This window comes from Cyprinus carpio, chromosome B4 (genome assembly GCF_018340385.1).
Source record: "Cyprinus carpio isolate SPL01 chromosome B4, ASM1834038v1, whole genome shotgun sequence".
Classification (NCBI taxonomy): Eukaryota; Metazoa; Chordata; class Actinopteri; order Cypriniformes; family Cyprinidae; genus Cyprinus; species Cyprinus carpio.
Window position 1 is genome coordinate 18,493,152 of NC_056600.1, and position 21,928 is coordinate 18,515,079.

At 36.1% G+C, this 21,928-nt stretch overlaps 1 protein-coding gene across 1 annotated transcript; it reads right to left on the reverse strand.

The window, feature by feature from the left end:
• Positions 1–1,023: 1,023 nt before the first annotated feature.
• On the reverse strand, positions 1,024–21,388 carry LOC109068902 (transmembrane and coiled-coil domain protein 3-like). The gene is made up of 4 exons (XM_042722294.1): positions 21,128–21,388; positions 6,506–7,444; positions 5,486–5,620; positions 1,024–2,671 (listed from the first exon to the last, which is right to left on the reverse strand). Exons 1-4 carry the CDS (start codon positions 21,188–21,190, stop codon positions 2,369–2,371), a joined length of 1,440 nt encoding a protein of 479 aa, XP_042578228.1. The 5' UTR covers positions 21,191–21,388; the 3' UTR covers positions 1,024–2,368.
• Positions 21,389–21,928: the final 540 nt, after the last annotated feature.

Genomic DNA, 21,928 nt, shown 5'->3' on the forward strand with positions numbered 1-21,928 from the left:
CCACTGTGGCTTGTGGTTTTTATTGCTTTCATAAAACTGTGGAAACAGTAAAATGATGAAAACAACTATTGTACGTTGTTTATTAAATATTTAAACGCATTAATTGATAATACAATAATCATTTAATAATAATAAAGCCTGATTCAATTGGATATATAAATAAGGGCTACGTCTTCTCTAACTGTCGGTTTCATTTGATCGATTTCGAAGGTGATGTTGCTGTTATACATATCTATGATTTTACTGAAAAAAAAAAGCCCGTGAAACGACTAACTCAAAAGTAAGGTAAACAGGTTTGCAAATTGCTTCTACAAAAACGAAAACACTGTTGTGGAGTAATGAACTAACGTAAACGTACAAGTATGGCGACGCTGTTAGCTTAAAATGTACAAACAAATTATTACTGTTTATTTATTTTCACAATAATTCAACCATCTTACAACATCATAAGTCGAATATTTTCTAGCAATATTCACTCTTTTGAGTCGGTTTTTCTCAATAAATACGTAAAACGGAAAGCGAATCGAACAATTTTGGTTTGGTCTGAGGCTCAGACTGAATCGGTTCACTCAAGTACTGAATCGTTTGGGGTAAATTCGAGTCTTTTCGGGTTTAAAAGCTCGTACAGTAGTTTTGTTAAATATAGTAAAGTGTACCGTCACGCTTTTAAGTTTATTATCCCACTGAGTCTGACGACATTGAAGCTTTTTTCCTGTAGTTTCTTACCGGAGTTCATGATGCTCCGTTTCCTTCATCAGCCACAAGAGTGCGACAACCATCTGAAAGTCGCTGAAGCAAACGCGTTATCAGTGACCTTTAAGATTAATGAAAGCCATTCAACGCCTCAGGGCTCGCAAACGATTATGTTTCAGGTAACAAATGTCAAACAGCACAGGCAGTGTAATATAAAAAATAAACTGAACAACTACATTTTAACAAGAAATAGCTGGAAGAAAGAACAAAATGGTTCCATGAACTGAGAAATGCATCTGTGGCTGAGTAAATAATCAACAAATAGTCAAATTTCAGTAAAAATGAGGCCGTTTATTTTTAAGTTTAGACCATATTTAAGACCACACCAGTCTCCTACCACATGGACACTGAAGCATGTATAAAATAAAATCACTTTCTCCATGCTTAAAGGTAAAAGGCCTCTAAAACTAATTATACACCACATTTTAGTTCGGGTGGATGGGTAAATTCAGATTTTGTGGCTTATACAATCTTCAGTCAAAATCACAGGCAGGCACACACTCAAACGGACAGTGGTAATCATGCTGAAATCAATTTGCAAGGTGGGAATCATTAAATCATTCATTAAACAAAGCAAATTAAAAATGTATATAAAAATAGTAATTCTTACTTCCGTGAGGAACAGTTCCGAATATGTTACATAAACTTGACAGAGACATTTGTTTCCTTCTCATGTTCTAGTTTCTATAACTCCCAAGGCATTTCTATTACACAACAAACAAAAAGACAGTGTTTCCATCTTTTGTGGTCAGTATAGTGCACCACTCCTCAGACTAAAGAATAATAATAAAAATTTTAAAAAAGCCCCACACAGAATCTCATAAACCTGGGCGCTGAGTTTAAAGTGCTAGTGAAAAGAACTTCAGGCCATTTCAATAGTACAAATAATGCTAGAAGACAGTAAACGGATAAAACTCACAAAGCATGTCTAAAACATGTGCGTATTTGTTTGTATTTCGCCCAAAATTTAAAATAAAAAAAATAAGCATACATTTTACTGCATGAAGAAAATCAAGCATTTTTTTAAGACCGTTAACTTTTTTTGCATTCTAACATTATAATTAAACATTTCCCAAACATTCTCATTACTGCAATAAAAATCTTATTATTAAAATGAGAAAAAAAAAGTTGAAAATAATTACTCAAAAGTAAACCACCCAAGAGAAAATCATGACAATAATGTCACAGTACAAAATAATAATAATAATAATAATAAAACTATGGTCTCTAATTAGTCTTCATGTTCTTTATGCAAAATATTTTGTTCTTATGATTATGGGATGAAATATTACCCAGATGTGTTTTTGTGAGACTATACACACATCGCCTCTTAAAAAAGCACATAAAACGTGTAACCTTTACTTTTAAGACACAGCTAACAAAAGTTATTTGAAATAACACAATATAGTCACAGAGATGGATCCGTTTCTGCTACAGTACATCATGAATACTCTTTCACAAACACACAAAAACACAACAGACCAAAAAAAAAAGAAGAAGAAAAGAAAGAAAGTGTTAAAGCCGTCGTCTTGGGACAGTCACATTATGAAGGGAACATCCCAGGAGGAGCACTTTATCTGAGAGAACATCACTGAACATGCATGTGTCACATCCCTCATCTGGGCAGCAGCATTCGTTCTATTGCACACTGCAAATGCTCCCAGTTGCTCCAGCTATACAGCAGTAGACATGCACATACGAAAGTCCCAAACATGTGTAGACGACTCCGCATCAGTGGAGCGGAAAACTTAGCAGCAGTGGAGACGCACACCAAGATCACGGTGACGATGGCCAGCATGATGTTGATGCATTTTCCCAGCAGCACTTTGGCATCGGCGCTTTCCAACTGCAAGACCTGCTGCTGCTGTTGCTGTAACTCCAACTTACTCACTCGCGTCTGACAAACTTCTAAAGCATCCTGCGGAGAGGAAAAAAACTGAAGTGATTATAGAGCACTTTTGCATTGGTGAAGATCTACAGAAAACTTGACAAACTAAATGATCACATAATGTCTAAAAAGGTAAGTGCTTGATATTAACTTGTTTTATTTAAATAAAAGCAATAATTGTGAGCATCCCAACCTAGGGTTCGTTTCCCAAGAGCATTGTTAACCAACTATAGTCCAAGTTCCGGCATTATCAAAATCAGAATATTTGGTGTCTAAATACAGTTAAAGGGATACTCCACCCCAAAATGAAAATTTTGTCATTAATCACTTACCGCCATGTCATTCCAAACCTGTAAAAGCTTTGTTCGTATCACCGTATGCTGTATGTGCTCTTCTATATCATCCGCACCACAAGGATGCGCTGTTTCTACGTGTATTTAGCTTTGATTTGAAAGAAAACAGAGCATCCTTGTGGTGCGGATGATACAGAAGAGCATATGCAGCATACAGTGATATGGAGACACAGTATATATTTGTTTTCATAGGGGAGTGCATCCATCTGCACAAAAAGGGAGTGATTTTTTTTTTCAATCATACTTTTATATATTTGTTTTCGTGGTGGTTTTTTTTCGTGATGCTTGCTGCTGCACAATGGTGCCAGATTGTTGTGTCCAATGTTTCTAAATTTTTTATGTACATGTGCTAATGGGATTCTTTAATTTACATTTATTCATTTAGCAGATACTTTTATTATTTCATGTTGTAGACCACGAAATAGCAATTGATTTACCGTTTTTTTAGTTTTAACATAAAACAAAATAAATTATAAAAATGATAAACCTCACAACTGAAACTTTATATATTTCTGGGATGAGTCAGAAGTATAAATTAAACAGATTTATGTGAGTGAATATTCGCATTGGTCTGAACAAAAACTGCAGACTGGATTATTGAAAATGCACATTCATTCTCTGCCAGTAGGAAGTGCTTTTGGAGTCAGAAATATAGTGGGTTTCCCCCGGTAACAGCTCTAAACAAAAACAGCTCAGCTCATAAATGGTATATCAGGTAAAATGGAAAATGTGAGTTACCAGCGTAAGCCTACACATTTATTTTTAGTCATTTTAACTTAGGGCTGTCAATCAATTAAAATATATAATCACAATTAATGGCATGAATTGTCATGAGTTAACTTGTGAATAATCGGCAACTTAATTGCACATTTGTATCTGTTCTAAATGTACCTTAAATGAATATTTTCCCCATGGTTTCACAGACAAGGCTTAAGCTAGTCCCAGACTAAAATGCATGTTTGAGCTGTCTCAACTGAAAATATCTTGCTCTGACATATCTTAAAACTCATTGTTCTGTGTCAATATGCACACCTGTAACACTTTCTTTTAAGGCATTTTTGTAATGCAAAAATTAATTTATGCAATAAATGTTTATTATTAGTGAAACCAGTTAACAGAGCATGAAGAGTAGACATGTTTCATAGGTCATAGATGTTTTTCAAAGAACTTGTTCATGTCTATTAGACACATGAAAGAAAAAAAAAAAAAAAAAAAAACAGAAATACTAGCTTCCTATTATTTCTTTGCATTGAGCACTTTACACAAACCTGTTTGCATTTTCGCATGACAGGGCAGCTCACTTCTGAACATGCAAAATGTACATTTATTATCTATTATTACATTTGTTTGCCTCTCTGTGCCACATACTGTATTTTGATGCAGCTAAATTCTCAAAACTGTTTTCATTGATACATTTGACTGTTTGTTGTTGTCAGACAACGGGATGAATATGAAATAGTGACTGAAACGCGACCCATTAAGACTAACCAGCTCTCCCTTCCGAGAAGTTAATCTGCACCAAAAAATATATAATCGTCGTGCCGTCGTCTGATAAAAATCAAATAGGCTACAGAATAGCTTGAAGACAATAGCTGTGCTGTGATTTCAGCTATACTTATATGTAAAATTAGAGAAGCAACAGATCAGTGTTTTAATTGAAAGCGCAGCTCCTTTCAGCCGCGCGCTGAACGCAGAGAGAGAAGTGTGTGCGCGCGCTGGGAAAGAGGGACCTCGCGCTCGTGCGGCAGTCAGCTTTAAATTTTTATTTTGCTACAAGCTGGATACACAAGAAGCACGTTCAACTCGGACGCGCAGACGATTGTCGTGCATAAAACACCGTAAAACAGCAACCGTTCGCGTGTGTCCGCGCTTAATGCGCATCTCCTATATGAAAAGCATTAGGGGGCCCTTGGCGTTTTGGGGGCCCAAGGCAGTCGCCTACCTTTGCCTAATGGGTAAGTCCGCCCCTGAGAGAAGGAGACTGTTGACAAAGGAATTGTTGAATAAAGTCGTTATTTTTGTTTTCTTCACTTACAAAATGTATTCTCATCGCTTCATAACGTTACGGTTGAACCACTGATGACAGATGGAGTATTCTGATGACGACTTTCATACCTTTTATGGACCTTGACACTGTAATTTACTTGGCAGTCTATGGGACAGTCACAAGCCTCACGGTTTTCATCCAAAATATCTTAAATTGTGTTCTGAAGACGAGCGAAGCTTTTACGGGTTTGGAACGATATGGGGGTAAGTGATTAATGACAAAATTTTCATTTTAGGGTGGAGTATCCCTCTAAGTGGAGTGAGATTTTACTGTGGGCTGTTGTGGTTGTGGCTGGTTAGGACTAAAGCTCAAGTTAACATGGAAAAGATAACGTCATTGTTTTATCACAATGCATCTGGTTCGAACATGGAGTAACATTAGGCTGGTATTCCTTTTATTGAGCGCTTTACATAAGTGTGTGAGTGTTTTTGTGTAGGTCTGTACCTGTATATCTCGTGCTCGTTCATTAGCTTGATAGGCCATCTTCTCTTCAATGCTGGCTAGCTCCAGTTTAAGGTTTCCGGTCTCGTTTTGATGTAGCTCTGTGAGGTCATTCAGCTGTTCTTCCAACCGCTCACATTATACAGAAGAACAATAATTAGGGAGAGTGTGTGAGAAATATAGAGTGGAAATGAAGAGTTGAAGAGGCCAGCTTATGTTGAGTTGCATGCTGATGTCCCAACATGCCACAAATGGTCACAAGACATGTGGGAGCCTATGATACTTGATGTTCAAGCTGATAATTACTTGCATGATATGGCCGATAATTTTTGTCTAAATAAAACAGAACTCTAAATGTGCTAAAAGTGAATTTTAGAAACAACATTATAAATCAAAAGTTCTGTCATGAAACTCTAGATGCCGCGGGCCGATTGGGTCTAACTAAGTTTTTAGATAATGACATCATTATTCACATGGCGCAGCTGATTGGTTTCTTTTTGTATCAGTAGCCAATGAGCACGCTGCTCAACATTCAAATATTTGGCTAATGCGTGCTGTAGCATTTGCAAACCCTCCACCTTCCCCAGCTCCACCTGTATAGATCTGCTATGGGGTGATTCATGTATGTTATATACGGGGGTTGTTTCATACATGTTATATGTGGGAATTTTATTTCTTACATGCTCACAGCAGCATGTCTGTGGTTGTATTGGCAGCAGGAGCATAGCAGATCTATTCCGCCAAGACAAAACACATGAACATAACCATGTATATTACCATGCTAAACTCTCAGAGAGTTGTCATGACAGAATTACACTATACTGTAATGTGTGTAATGAATAGTGTTTTTAAAAAATGAACATTAAATGAGCATTAGACGATGGTAAAGGTAATCTAAAATGAAAAATAAAATAAATAAATAAATAAATGAGCTTGCATAACTAATTCGATGTCGACCATTATCAATATATATCGATTGATTGATCATTATCTAGAACACTAATGTGTTACCAAGACTATTTACCTGAACCGCTCCTCTTGTAGTGTTTGCATAATACTCTCAAATTCACATTTAAACTGGGTCTTCAGAGTGTCAATGTCTTCTGACAGTAGATTCTGAGCTTCCCTCAACTCCCTGATCTCCTCCCAAGCTTCCACCAGCCGGCTGCTGTTTTCCCCTTGGCCTTCTTCTCTCCCAGACCCTGCCACACCTGATCCAGTCACATGACCATTACTCTCAACGGACATTGACGTCTCTGTGGAGCACTCGTCATCACTCGGGTATTTGGGTTTAGGGGTTATGGTGGCGCTGCCGCTCAGATTTCGGGCTCCCCCTTCCGCCTGTAGCCCACTTCCTGTCTCCATAGTGCTCTTCAGGTGTGCAATGTTGTCCGCGCTCCCAAATTTGTTGCGAATGAGGTTTGCAATCCCTTTGGATTTGCTGAAGAAGAATGGTGGTGACAGTGAAACTCCCGGGCCGATAGTTTTGACTTTGTCCAAATGTGAGTGGTGCCCACTTCCTGTGACCACACTGTCCTTGAGGTTGTCTTTGAGCATCTCATTTTCTTTGGAGTGTGGTGGGGTGTGTTTGGTCCAATTTGAGATGTCACACTCCTTCATCTTGCGTTGATACTGCTCTAGCTTCTTCTGAAGCTGAGCGATATTGTGTGCCGTTTTCTGGTTCTTTTTCTCAAACACCTGTTTGATGCGGCCGCTCTGCTGCTTGTCGGCGCTGTTGATGAGTTTGAGATACTCAGCCACATTTTCATCCTGTAAATTTTGCTCAATTCTCAGCTGCTCTTTCACTTTTAGCACTTTCTGCTGCAGGGTGTTTAGACCAGTACGTGATCGTGGGCCGTCCCGAACCACCAGATTAGAATCCAGATCTAAACAAGTCTCTGAACCTCCTCTACGCATGACCATTGGCACGCTGAGGGTGTGCACATCAGCACCTCTCTCCGCCTGAAAAGAAACAGAGAAAGAATAAAATTAATAACTTTAGGATGGATACAATAAGTGTCACACAAAGAGCTTGCATTTAGTACTGGGCAAAATAATAACAATACATTTGATATTACATTGTTGGCCATACAAAATAGTTTTACTATTATTTTTGTAGTATATATGCTTTAGTATTATTTATTTTTATGTGCATTTTTATCGTTTTATCGTTTCTGTTAGCACCATTCTATTAGCAGTGCCTACATCTTGTTTTAATCTATGAAAGAGAGACAAAAATTGCAAAAAAAAAGATTTTTTTGATTTTTAATACCATCTCTAAATTAAACCTCAACAAAGATGCAGATAATATTGGTAATTTGTACAGCAGTTCTTTTGAACTGCACATTTCAGTGAATGCACATTGCAGTGAAGGCTTATTGAGAAAATAATTTTCATCCGCAATTAAAAAAAATGTGTTTTAATTATTTTTTTAAAGTACCATAATACAGTTTCATAAAAATAAATCATCCCTTGATTACTATCTGCATTTTTTCTACTCTATTATTTAGTTTTATTTCTTGCTCTAATATATATATGCATATTTATAGAATAGAGGCATAAAGTTGTATAAGATCCAGAAAACAACCATTAACCTGCCTTAGCAACAACTGGACAAAAGGCGGCATACTTTGTTGGAACAGGAAATAAGCCAAGTAGACATTTTTTTCAGCCACACAGTCATATGATGGCACTACACAGAACAAAAAACTAGAAAAAAGATGTCTTAAGCTTAAGACATTACCATTAAAAACTATTTCTGTTGGCTCACTTGTTTTGATTTTTCATGAGAGTCTCTCTCTCACACAGAGATTTCTTACTGACTTGTTACTGTTAACACATAATCCATAATCAATCACCATTAACACTGAATGTAATCAAATCAGAGACATTCTTTCCAAACTGTTAGTGCTTCTCTAGTTATTTGTTGTTACTAGAGAAGCACTAAATGTTTTAACCAGCCTACTTGTCCAGCAAGTAAAATTCTCTTTCACTTTCCCATTCAAAAAAATCCCCTTCCCCTGGACAAAGGGTTAATGTTGAGTCATGCAATATAATGGCTATGGATGAAGAAAATAGGTCTTTTGTACCTTAGTAGTAAATAAAGATTTGGGTCAACAATTTTTGGACTGAAATAAGCTCTTGACCAAATGGAGTGGAAGGAATTCCTCTCAGAATGAGGAAATGAATGAAGCCCTTCATAAGGTCACTTTATGTTCCTGTGCAATGGGTTGACAATAATAAGCCACCCCCAGGGTCCTGAAGAACATAAATTCATTCAGGCAAACTAAAAGGGTAGTTAGTCCAAAAACTCTATCATAATTTACAGGGCAATCCATTTTAAAATGGTCCAGCGGACCTTTCAATATTCTGCATGCACACTGTACTTTGGTACCCACTAGCAAAAAATGTATAGGTGCTGTATGTAATTTTTTGACTGTACTAAAGCATAAAAATACATTCGCAGATACTTAGGAAACATGCTAAGTTCATATTCTTGTTTCTTTGAAAAACAATGGTACAGTTATTCTTCTTCTGAAATGTGTGTTCCGTGTCGGAATGTTTTTTTTTTTGTTTTTGTGTGACTCCGCCCACAGCCAGTTTGCCCACTAGTATTTTGACACTCCAGGTTGCCAGTTGGTGTAAAACACAGCGCACTGGAGCCATGGAAGTGAGCCAACAAACTGGGTCAGAGATCCCAATGTAAGTGGCCGATAAAACAAAATGCATCTTTGCATCTAAAAATGCGAAGACTCTGCACTCAGGAAAGTTTTTTATAATAGTGCAGCATTCCATTTTGAGACATGATGCAATAACAGAAATAAAAACAGTTGCCATGCCAACTTGCTACTGTAAACAAAAGCTCACAAAGCTTGCCCCGTCTCCGTGGTCTTCTGATTGATCCACTGTTTTGGAGCTGACAATAATGAGCGGTGCTTCATCTAGAAGTGTAATTTTTGTGCGAGATGCTGCAAAAGATGCGAGACACAAGCACAACAGTTTTACATAGAAAAACAATTTGCAAAAGTGGCGCACTGGAACGTAAAAACGCATTCTGTGTGAATAGCCCCTAAAGCCTAAGGCAATACCTTATTTTTGGGGCCTTTACTCAAAAATGTCAAACCCACATTAATCTTCCATGCAACGCAAAATTAGATATTTACTGTATGAATGTCCAAGGTGCTAAAATGGATGCTGTTTTAAACTGTCAAGCTCCAAAAAGACTATAAAAGTAAAGATCTCATAACTTTTTAAGCGTTTTCATAGTCTCAGAATTTAAATGATTCATTCATTTTCAGTTCTGAAAAACCCTTCTGCTGTCAGAAATGGTGCTTTGAATTCTTTGAAGCAGAAAGGAGATTTTTGAGCCAAAGTGGAAATTAATTAATAGCTAACAAGATGAAAAATACAGAGATGACACGAGGATGAATAAATGATGACACTGAGATCAATTTGGGTTGGATTATTCCTTTAAATTGCCTGGGATGAATCATCTCTTCTACAAGATTGTGAAGATGGTTCATTTTCGTCAGGCCATTCTCAAGCCTTACTAAGAGCTACATTCAGCATCTCAACACGTACAAACAACACTAACAAGAGACAGATGGAGGCTGCAATTTTCAAACTTATGAGCCATCACTACAGCTTTAGAAAAGCTCTTTTCAGAGCAGAATACTTATTATTATCAGCTCTTAGGGGTGAATTATCTGTGTACGCTTATATAAAACTTAATTCAAATGTCCAAATGTCAGATATTTGCAATGAAAATAAGCCTGTTACCATGGCAGCTAGCCGTCAAGCGGTAACAGGCCGACAGAGATCAGGGACACAGGCTTTTATGACTCGACTGCAGTCAAGGAGAGGGAAGATAAGACAAGCAAATGCAGAACACAGGGAGCGAATCCATGTCAGCTCAAGCAGTACTGGCTTAAAGTTCATGAATCTGAAAAGAAATCATTCTAAAAAAACATCCAGTGGATCATTTGACACAAGATACCTTCATTATTTTACTCAATACGTACATCAATCAAAAAAAATTTCAAACCAAATATGTGCACTTAATCTGCCAAGGAAGCACAATTATGATGCTGTTAATATCAAAACAGCTCAATATCATCTACTTAATTGGCCTGTCTAATATATTGCTTTATCACAAGTGAAAAGAACTTGGCTTTTCCTGTCAAATGGCGTTTAATGATTAATGCTTGTAAAAGAGCTCTAATCATGTTTGCGCATGTGTCACTGAAGCAACTCTGAACTGTATCAGTGTCTTCAGGGCAGAAACGGTGCTCTGGAAAACTAGGTCAGTCAGATCAAACGTGTAAAACAGGCTGTCTGCTCATCTAACCTTCCTTACTTTCTCCTTCCTGTGACATACACACACCTGGCGTCTGAATCACGTCATCAGTTATCTCTGCAATCTGGAATTTGTCTTTCTTTAAAAAAAAAACATGCAAATTTCTTTAATAATATTGGCATATAAGTTTTTTCTTGGATAATAATCTTAAATATTTAAAGGATTTAAAGGATCCAGAATAAAAATTGCCTGATAATTTACTCAGACCATGTCATCCAAGATGTTCAAGTCTTTCTCCAGTGGGTTGAAGGCACAAATTGCAGTTTCAGTGCAGCTTCAAAGGGCTCTACACACGATCCCAGCCGAGGAGTAAGAGTCTTAATATCTAGCGAAATGATCAGTCATTTTCTATTTACTATATTAACTATTTATCTACTTTTTAACCACAAATGCTCATCTTGCACGAGCTTGACCTCACGCATCATGTAGTCCGGTTGGAGTGGTCATGTGTGATCTAGGTGGAAGTACCGATCCAGTGTTTACAAAGCATGCAAAATGTGCAAAGACTAAAGGCCATTGCACACAGAGTCTGAAATTTTCGCATGTTGAAATAAATACGACCTCACGTTGTGTCAATCATATTTACACACTGCCTCCGAAACTTTCGTCCGTCGTAAAAAAATTTGGATCAGCTTTGATTTTCTGCGTTTTCACATCCGTAGCAAGCATTTTGATAGGAAAGGATGACGAATACGAAAAACTGTACAAATTTAAAAATTTTAAAACAGCAAAACGCATGTGAAAATTTCGGAATTTCAGAGTGTGTAATTGCCTTAAATCAAACACCCTTTACAAAAAAACAAACAAAACAAAACAAAAAAAAAACAACAGTCAGGTGATCTTGAAGTTGCACTGTAAAGAAAAAAAAAATTGTTTCAACTTAAAATAATTTGTAACCCCGCTGACTTAAATTTTTTGTCTAGTCCAGGTCCTGGAGAGCCGCAGCCCTGCAGAGTTCAGCTCCAACCCTAATTAAAACTCACCTGCCTGTAGCTTTCTATTAACACTTCAGACCTTGATTAGCTTGTTCAGGTGTGTTTGATTAGGGTTGGACCAAACAAAATGAGCATTTGTGGTTAAAAAGTACAAAATAAACTTTATATTTCACTAGATATAAGACCCTTATTCCTCAGCTGGGATCATGAAGCTGCACTGAAACTGCAATTTGGACCTTCAACCCGCTGCTCCCCATTGAAGTCGCCTATATGGAGATAAATCCTGGAATGTTTTCCTCAAAAACCTTAATTTCTTTTCGACTGAAGAAAGAAAAACATCAACATATTGTATGACATGGGGGTGAGTAAATTATCAACAACCTTTATTCTCCAATTGAACTAATCCTTTAAAATCACCTTAAAACATAATATTGTATCTAAATGAAGCCTGTGTATCACATGTCTGCATCATATTTCTTTCCACCAATTATTTTTAACTTCATAATAACACATAATAATAAAAATTACACATAACAACAATTACACATGCACATATACATAACTGAAACTAACAGAATCTCTTTCTGATCTCAACAACCAAACCTGTTAGTTTACATATTAAAAGTACATCATGTTTACTCTGAACAACTAACGGCTGAATGAGGTTTACACCCCTACAAATTGAACAAGGAATGTGTGTACTGAGATTGTATAATCCAACCCTTGTTTATTACTCGAGAGAGACAGGGTTAAGATAAAAAGATTAGAGTTAGCATGTGGCCAGTGGAAGTGACCTCACAGCTGGCCTATCATGTAAAGAGCTCTCAGCCATTGATTACAGAACAGCTCTGTCCACAGAAGACTTATAAAAACCCTTGTGTGTGTGTGTGTGCTTGTTCACATGCTTTACATAATGCTGATGTCTACAGAAAGAACACTGTTGAAGTGAAACTACGTGAAGCTGAAATCAAAACTCTAATGGAAATTCCTTTATGACACACTCAAACAAGCAGACCACAAAAAGCATTAATCATTTGCATTTAACATAGTTTGAGTGCCAGATGGAGAAAATGAGGAAATGAAAAAAGTAAAAAACAAAAGCAAAAAAAAAAAACAACAAGACTATAAATGCCAAAGGGCTGAGATGGCAGTTTCTAACACAATGCTTAAACTACATCCCAAATGCAGCTGCATACACACTTCTCTTATTACACACACAACACAGAGAGTGAGAGTGTCAGTTTTCAGCCCTCACAGGGAAGCCAGTGTTTTGTAAACTCAAATGTAATAAGAAATCGAACGTTCAAAGGCTGGGACTGTTGTAGTGGAACAAGTTTTTCTATTGGCAATCCCCTAAAGATAAATGATAAGACTGAACTGGTTAAACTGCATACACAGGTGGTGTGACTACACATACTTCACAGGGTTTCCGACATGAATCTGCATTTGCATCATCCTACATACGGAACAAAACAATAGTGCTTGTAACATCTTAATGTTTTATTAAAATACAATTTGTTTTAATTGTAATAAAAACTGCTTATTATAATAACAAAACAAATACAAATTCACCTGAAATCACGGAGTCTCTTTAGAACGTACTTTTGAGTAATTATTTACTTTGCAATGGTTAAAAAAGTATGTTTCATGTAGTGTGAATGTCTATAGTACAAATGGACCTCATGTTGTCATTGTCACATGACCTACAGGGTCAGTTGCATCCCTTCACCGCCATTTCCAACTCATCTACTATGGCCTCGTGGTATAGTAAAGTGTATGAAGTGAATGAACACTTCAGTATCTCGCTGAAAGTAATGAGTCTGAAGTAGTAGTATTTTAAGAATACTGTGAATTCTCTTTTCACATTTATTTTTCGCCTATGTATAGTTGGGAAGTAGGCAAATTTGGTTGCAGCCTCTGTTTTTGCGTCAAGTCCGAGAATAGCGCAACGAATACATGTTGTATATTTATTATCATAAGTCATTATTATTATTTAGCATTACCCAGTTGTGAGTTGTTGCACTTATTCTCAAGTGCAGTATGGCGGCAAACAAGGATTGTATTCATATAGTAGCTACTACGCAGAAAGTCCATAACATAATTCCCACAAACAAAAAGCCCAAAAAGATGTTCACTCGCTTCTGACTTCTTCAAAAACGTTCCTAATTGAAATGTGGTTTTCTTCTCCAACTGTGGAATGTGCTGCAGGAAACAGTTATTTTGTAATAATTGTAAACTGTAAAAGGAAGTCACAAAAAAGACTAAGCTTTCTAAAAGTTCAATATAGTGTAACAGGAAGAAACATTACTGATGGACTAGATATCTTACAGTTGCAATAAAATCATTTTTACTACATCATTCTAGTCACCTGGATGTGTTTTTCTCTGTAGTGTTAAGGCTGCTCAATGAATTGAACAAATAATTAAGATGTAATTTCATTTAAAGATGTTCTCCAGTGTTTTCCAGTTTTATTTGTACACTTGAGTTGAGTGTATATAATCGCTGATAATTCTGGCATGCACATAAATGGTGAATTTAAGGACTCCTTTCACTATATGTGTGTGCTGTCTGAGAGACTGTTTCTGAGTGCTGTCAGAGGTGCTCATAGACCACGGGAGTATTGAACAGAGTTATCTGTGCCGCTTTATAGGCCTTGAACGGTTATATACACAACACTTGTATATGTTAAAATGCCCATCTTTGCAAGTACGCTTGTAATCACAGTAATTTAGGTCTTAAAGGGATACTCCACCCCAAAATGAAAATTTTGTTATTAATCACTTACTCCATTGTCGTTCCAAACCCGTAAAAGCTTCGTTTGTCTTCAGAACACAATTTAAGATATTTTGGATGAAAACCGGGAGGCTTGTGACTGTCCCATAGACTGACAAGTAAATAACAGTGTCAAGATCCATAAAAGGTATGAAAAGCATCGTCAGAATACTCCATCTGCCATCAGATGTTCAACCGTAACATTATGAAGAGATGATAATACTTTTTGTAAGCGAAGAAAACAAAAATAGTGACTTTCTTCAACAATTCCTTTGTCAACAGTCTCCTCTGTGTCTCTCCATATCACCGTATGCTGCGTATGCTCTTCTGTATCATGGGACAGTCACAGGCCTCCTGGTTTTCATCCAAAATATCTTAAATTGTGTGTATTTGGTTACTTTAAACAATGTATTTAGCATTTCTTATTTTTGTTCTACTGTAGTTTCCCCTAATATATATAGACACGCAACAGTATGAATTTTCCGTTTTAGAAAAAAACAAATGTACAATAAAATTGTCAACTTAATTTGCACAAAAAAATAATTAAAAAAAACATTGGAAGCTGCATTGAACTCACTTACCGTTTACCAACTGTACCCCTTCAGTTTAAATGGTCGTGACATGTCTAGTTTGTTTTTCTTAAAATATCTGATAAATTTAGATATTTCAAAATATAACACCTTTAAAACACCATTACATGTACCAGTTCTTGCACAGTTAGAAGTAGAGAAAAGAAATACTCAACATACAGTAGTATGAAAGCCCTCCCACATGCAGTGCAGTAAACTATCACACTTTTTAATGAGGTCAGTTCATCTCATATCAGGCTCATCAGGATCAGACACTGAAACCCCAAAGTTTCCTCAAACTACAGAGAAACATGCTCATATAAATTGAAGAGATCATTTAAGCCTTTAACTGTAGAACTGCAGTCTCAAAAGTAAAAACAGGCATGGGGCACTCTAGTTTAACTGCCTTAAATTATGTGTAAACACAACAGGCCACAAGCTGTCAGTTATCACACTGTTGTCTGCTAACATATATCTGCAGGAAGACACACAGATACTCGGGTGTGTCCAGCATGTGGGTCCTGCAGAAACTTGCTCTGTCTGCTTGTCATGTGACTAACTACTTAGAAACTCAAGTGCCAGAGGGCAAAGACATGTTTGCCTTCAAAACTGACTGTAGATCAGTCTGACTATGCTCAAATTTCTCTGAAACACACATGCAAATGTATTACACATAATTGCCATTTATATAAGCATAGAGGATTGTTTGCGTTGTGATCTGATAATTACTTTTCAATTACTAATCAAGAAACTTTTCAAACATGCACATTTACAAAGAAAATAAACCTTGCTTGCATGGCATAATTAAACCAAGTGACAAAAGTCTTAGTTAATGGTTAAATTTTTTTTATATTGATATTTAATAAACTTTTACCAAAAACAGTTTAAAGGGGTAATGAAAGTTTAAATTTTTTTTTTATTGTTTTGTTTTTTTTTTTTTATTTTGTTTCACTTATTTTGTTGTGGTGATTTTTTAATATTTTTTTTTCCAAAAAAAAATGTTATTTAGATTTTTTAGTTTTTTTTTTGTAATGATTTTGACCCCCCTCATCGATGCAGACAATGCAATAGTGATCACGTAATAAAAACAGCTGCTTTCATATACAATATAGTCAGCACTGAATCGTTTTTTAGTTTCAATCTTTCTGAAAATCCTGCGTTGAATTGTGCCTTGTTTGCAAACGAATCTGCGGTAAAATAAGGTGAACAAAGGACCAAATTCTTAATGACATGGTCTGGATCTTCATTAGAAATAAAGTTCATCAACTCTTTACTAACGTTGGGATCAGAAGGAAGGTGATGCAAAGACTGTTTTTTCGACAACTTGGCACTGCATAGTGTCTTGATGTCTTCGGAGTGTTTGCTCTCTCGTAAACATTACATGTGCGAATCAGTGGGCGGGGCTCAACAGACAGCGATGTAGAGGCAGGCATTGATCATCTTCAGCGGAGGCGGTGTTTAGCCACACTATTACATCATAGAGTGGTACATTCCTCAAGCTGTTTCAATATAAGCTGTTTTTAGACTAACGAGAATGTTTTGAGTTCTGAAACAGGAAGTTTTTAAAGTACAGTGACCTCTAAGATCAAGGTCATTTTGATTTCTCAGTTCAAGACCTTTTTAAAACACACTTGCCAAGTTCTCCTAGATGTATTCAGGTTGGTTTTGTATTACTTTGGAATAAATAAATAAATAAATAAATAAAACCTTCCATCATTGTCAAGAAAGGTTTCTAAATGACAGGTTTCTAAATGTCATGTGGTGTAACCAAGTATAAAAAGCATTAACATTTTCCTCACACATCTGGGGATGCACATCTTAAATCTATTTTTTCAAGTATTTTTAACAAATGTAATGAATTACTAAATTTCATATATTCATATATACATATCATAAGATTATTTGGAGCGTCGCACCACAAGACATTTTAATCCTGAACTAACCATATTGTGTGAATTTGTGTGGCTGGTGTCTTTACATGGCCACAATATGAGTTTTTATTAGTATTTTAATATTCATTTTTGCATTCACAAAATACACATTTTAGCAATCCAAAGGAAAGTTTTTCCCTGTGTGCTTCCACTGTCAGTTCATTACTGTGAAGCCCCCTTTTGTTTGCTTTTACAAACTCTGTGATGCGTCACAACTGCTTTTTGTAGAAATCAACAATGTCAGATGCTGTCCACAGGACTTCAGTTTTATTAAACCCGGAACATTCCTTTAATTTGTTTTCCACCAGTACACACATCGTATATCTCTTCCAATATAGTAGGAAGATAAAATACCAGATCCACCCTCATCCACAAATTTCGTCTTTGCAGAGAGCATTCTGGGGCACAGCCAGTTCCACAATCTTATTTGTGACACACACACAATAGTACTGCAGTAAGTTATGGCCACATCGGACAGTGTCACAACCGGGACAGAAACATTAATAACTCTGAGTGAGACTGAGAGAGTGTGTCAGGACAGAGTGCAAGCATCTGAAGTGAACAGCACTGCTGATGGGAGCATTCTAGGGGTTTTTTGTTTGTTTTTTGAGCATTGCATCAGTCCAATATCCAGACATGCTTCACATGCTGGTGAGGGGGTTGAGGGGGGATTCTACAGGTTACCCTGGAAACAACAGGAATGCAGAACACCCATAACCACCGAAACATCCTTAGCACAACTACATTCTCAAGTGTTTGCGTGCATGTAGTAGTAAGTTATGAGTTATGACGAAATCTCCTTTCGGAGAAATTCTCAAAGATAAAAAAATAACTGATTTAATTTTTTTATTTATTTTTTAGACTTAAGCAGAACACAACAATAAGGATTTTCTCTGCTTACTGATACAGGTTAGTAGGGCAAATTCCTACAACCCTGCCGACATTTCCACTGGTCCAAACACCAAAAATATTACATTTCTTATTTTAAAATGTACTTACATTTATTATTGGTCACACTTTATTTTAAGGTCCAATTCTTGCTATTAACAAACCATTAACTATGACTTCTGCCTCAATAAACTTCTAATTTGCCGTTTATAAATAGTTAGTAAGGTAGTAGTTAAGGCTCCATCCACACAGGGATGCTTTTAGCTGTATAAACATGACTATTATACAATATGTGCCTTAAGAGTACTAATAAACACCCAATATGTTAATAATAGTCATGCTAATAAGCCACTATTCTAAAGTGTTACATTACTATTTAATATTTTGTGGATGGTTACATCACTTTCTGTAACCCTCATATCAAAATGTATAAAATACAAATGTACATATCTGCCAGCTCTACATGATCAAAACAAAAGTTTAAAGGATATAATTTTATAACATATACTTAGAAAATAATTTACACCAGTCACATTTTAAAGTTTGTTCCAATAAAATGTATTTCTCCACAAACGTCCAACCCTAAGTATACACTAAATAATAAATTATTTAAAAATAATAATAATAATACTTAATGTTTTAATTTTGGTAATAAAATGTGTAAAAATATGACATATTTCTGTTTTATACACTATTACTTATTACTTTATACACTATTACACTATTATTCACTTATTATTACTGGAGACAGAAATAAAAAAACTATTTTGTTGGAAAATAATGGACTTTTCCCTCCAGAAAAATACTGACATATTCAACCCATTCTTAATGATATACCTATCAAGTCATTCTTGCAATTTTCCACAAAACATCTGTCAGCCGGTTAGATCATTAAAAGCTTGACAAGCAGAAATCAACCAAAATGTTCAAAGAATCAAATGCTCATTTTGAAATGCAAGTAAATGCATGTATACATAGATCGAGTAAATGTGTTCGTTTGTGTTTCTTTAGTGCCCCAAAGTGTCAAAACACAATTCTTATAGCATCACTTAAGCATTAGTCATATGAACTCAACATATGTTTCCATTTGATCTGTCATCTAATCAATACTTCATCTACTGGGCAGATCCATAAAGGCAGCTTCACTAACGCAACACGTTTGATCCGTCAAAGCGTACACGTAAAGCAATTCAATTACGAAAGGCTAATCGAATGTGTTTTACGTTCTTTCTCTCCATTGACCCCAGGCTTCATAAAGCACTGGCAGACACATTCAAAACAATCAGAGACTCCTCCATTCTCTAAATCCCACATCTGTGCTAACAGCACGTAAATGTGCTTCCTCCAAGAATCTCATTTAAACACACAGACTGATGCGGTGCTGCTAATGCACTCATTTTCTTCACTTTTAAAAGTACACAAATACTCTTTAGGTTTAGCAATGCAAACCAACACGTTCTTTTAACAAAGTGGCAACAGCATCAGGCTGGCACACATATTGTCTTAGTGCCAGGGTTCGGGGTCTACACACACACACACACACACGTTCGTTGGACACAGAAGCACTTGTTCTGCTTACAACAGCCCGACTCAAGCCCCGAGCACATGCCCCAGCACGCCACCATCGCCCCAGTGTTTCAAATGCATTTCAATGTAGTTTAGGCGTGTATGCAACAGATACTTGGAATTGAGATTTTCATGAATGCTGAAGCATCATTATTAATTCATTCCGTTACGGCAAACACCAGCGTAACCGGTCCGACTGGGGTTAAGTATAATTTGATCCAATGACCTCTGAACACACTCTCTGGAGAGAGAGAGACAGTTTCGATAGTACAGTTTCAGCATTACTGAAGTACTTTACTACTCAGCATATTTTTATGATGTTTATACCAGACCTAGTTAAAAAAAAACTTGATTTAAAAATTAAAATAATTATAATAAACAAGATGGTAGAATCCCATTTTATGCTTTTAGGACTGGTTTCAATTTATGATAGAATTTCCTCTGGCATTCCTTTTGGATGTTGTTGTTGTTGTTGTTGTTGTTGTTTGTTGTATTTTGTTGTTTTTGTTTGGTAGATTAACTTGAATGTATCAGGCATGTAAATGAAAAGTCTCAGGCATGAACACGTAAGAGACTTCAAAAACTCTCTTGTGCTCTCCAAGGCTGCATTTATTTAATAAAAATACAGTAAAGGTATTGTGAAATATTATTAAAAATGTAAAATAATTGTTTTCTGTTTTTATACATTTTAAAATATAATTTATTCCTGTAATGGCAAAGATGAATTTTCAGCAGCCTTTACTCCATTATCCTTCAGAAATCATCCTAATATGCTGATTTGACATTCAATGGGCATTTCTTATTATCATCAATATTTTTGTGTAAACCATGATACTTTTTTTCTGGAATCACTGATTAACAGAAAATTCAAAAGAAAAGCCTTTATCTGACATAGATTATTTTGTAGCAATGTAAATGTCTTTAGTCACTTTTTTTTAAATAAAATTATTGCATCCTGAGTATTAATTTATTTTAATTTTTAAAATCTTACTGATCCCAGATTTTGAAAGGTAATGTACTATGCCAGGATGGGATGTCAACTAACCTTGAGGTAAACGGTATTTTTATGAGATTTACAAACTATAATATTTGAATTAAAGCACTATTTTGAAAAAGAAAATAGGAAACCGAGCCCTAATGTTTTGAAAAATAGCAGTAAATTATTTTTTGAGGTATATGTTGCCATTTATAAGGGTTTAACAGAGATATTATATTACTATACAGGCTACACATCGCTATACAGCCAAGTTGTAGATGCAACATTAATACAACACCCTTAATACATTTACACCTTGTAAAACAACAGCAATGATAACCATGCAAATAAAACAACACGACAGCTGTACCATATAATGTATGTAAAAGATAGTAAAATCGCGGTACGTTAACAAATCCACTGTAACAAAACCATTGTTTACATCAAAACAATAGGCTGGTCACAGTAGTATTACTGTAGTCAAATTAAAGATATTTCGGAGAAGCACGCTAAACAAGAAAAACACCATCTTCTTAGGAGCCATAAACAGCAGAAACAGATTTGATCATACAATATCCACACATCTCCTGCACAGTGTCAGGGTTAGATAACATGCTGCATGGATGGATTAAAAAGACTCGAGCATAACTACCATTTCGCAGTGAAAGAAAGAGTTCCTCTCGAGTTCAGGTAAAGTTCTTTCGGCGCTGGGCATAGTTCAGTTCACCTCGGTCCGGTCCGGTCAAACTAGACTCTCGTGGAAGATCACGGCGTGTCGGTTTGCTACATTGTGTCGCGGGTTGCGGGGCGCCGCCGCGCGCTCTCGGTCCGTGGACTCCTCTTTGTAATCTGCGCGACACACACATTCACTCACTCTCAGTCACTCAACCCTCGAGCGCATTTATCTGGTGAGAGAGAGAGAGAGAGAGAGAGAGAGAGAGAAGGGAGGGAGGGAGGAGCTTGGCGCGAGTTCATCATTGCGTCACAGCCATTTAGGGGAGGCACTACAGGTGGTCAAATATTTTCTTTCCATTCATCAAAATAAAAATGTAATTTAAAGTATAATTAAAAAAAAAAGTATGATTATACTTAAAGTATATTCTGATTTCACACACATAAATATGTAGATGAGACACCTTACTAAATATGCACATTTGCATATTATATATATATATATATCTTGACATATATATATCTATATATATATATATATATAGTACAGAGATCAAATGTTCACAAAAATGTTTTTTTTTTTTCTATTAATCTGATCAAAAACGCAGTGGTTGGTAATTATTTGGCCCTATTTTTTATTTTTCTTTCTTCTCTTTTTTTATTAATACATGTTAGCCTATATATGTTTTTATTTATATATGTATGTGTATATGTATGTGTGTGTGTGTGTGTGTGTTTCATAAATGATACAGATATGGAACAATCAAGTAAATTATGACAA

Bases quoted from the DNA above. Each gene is read 5' to 3' on its own strand.
- LOC109068902 (XM_042722294.1), bottom strand. From the start codon at position 21,190: ATGCCCAGCGCCGAAAGAACTTTACCTGAACTCGAGAGGAACTCTTTC. The intron at 7,445-21,127 runs GTAGTTATGCTC...GTTTCTTTTCAG, and splicing joins CTTTCTTTCACTGCGAAATG to GCGGAGAGAGGTGCTGATGT. The intron at 5,621-6,505 runs TAAATAGTCTTG...TCTTCTGTATAA, and splicing joins TACAAGAGGAGCGGTTCAGG to TGTGAGCGGTTGGAAGAACA.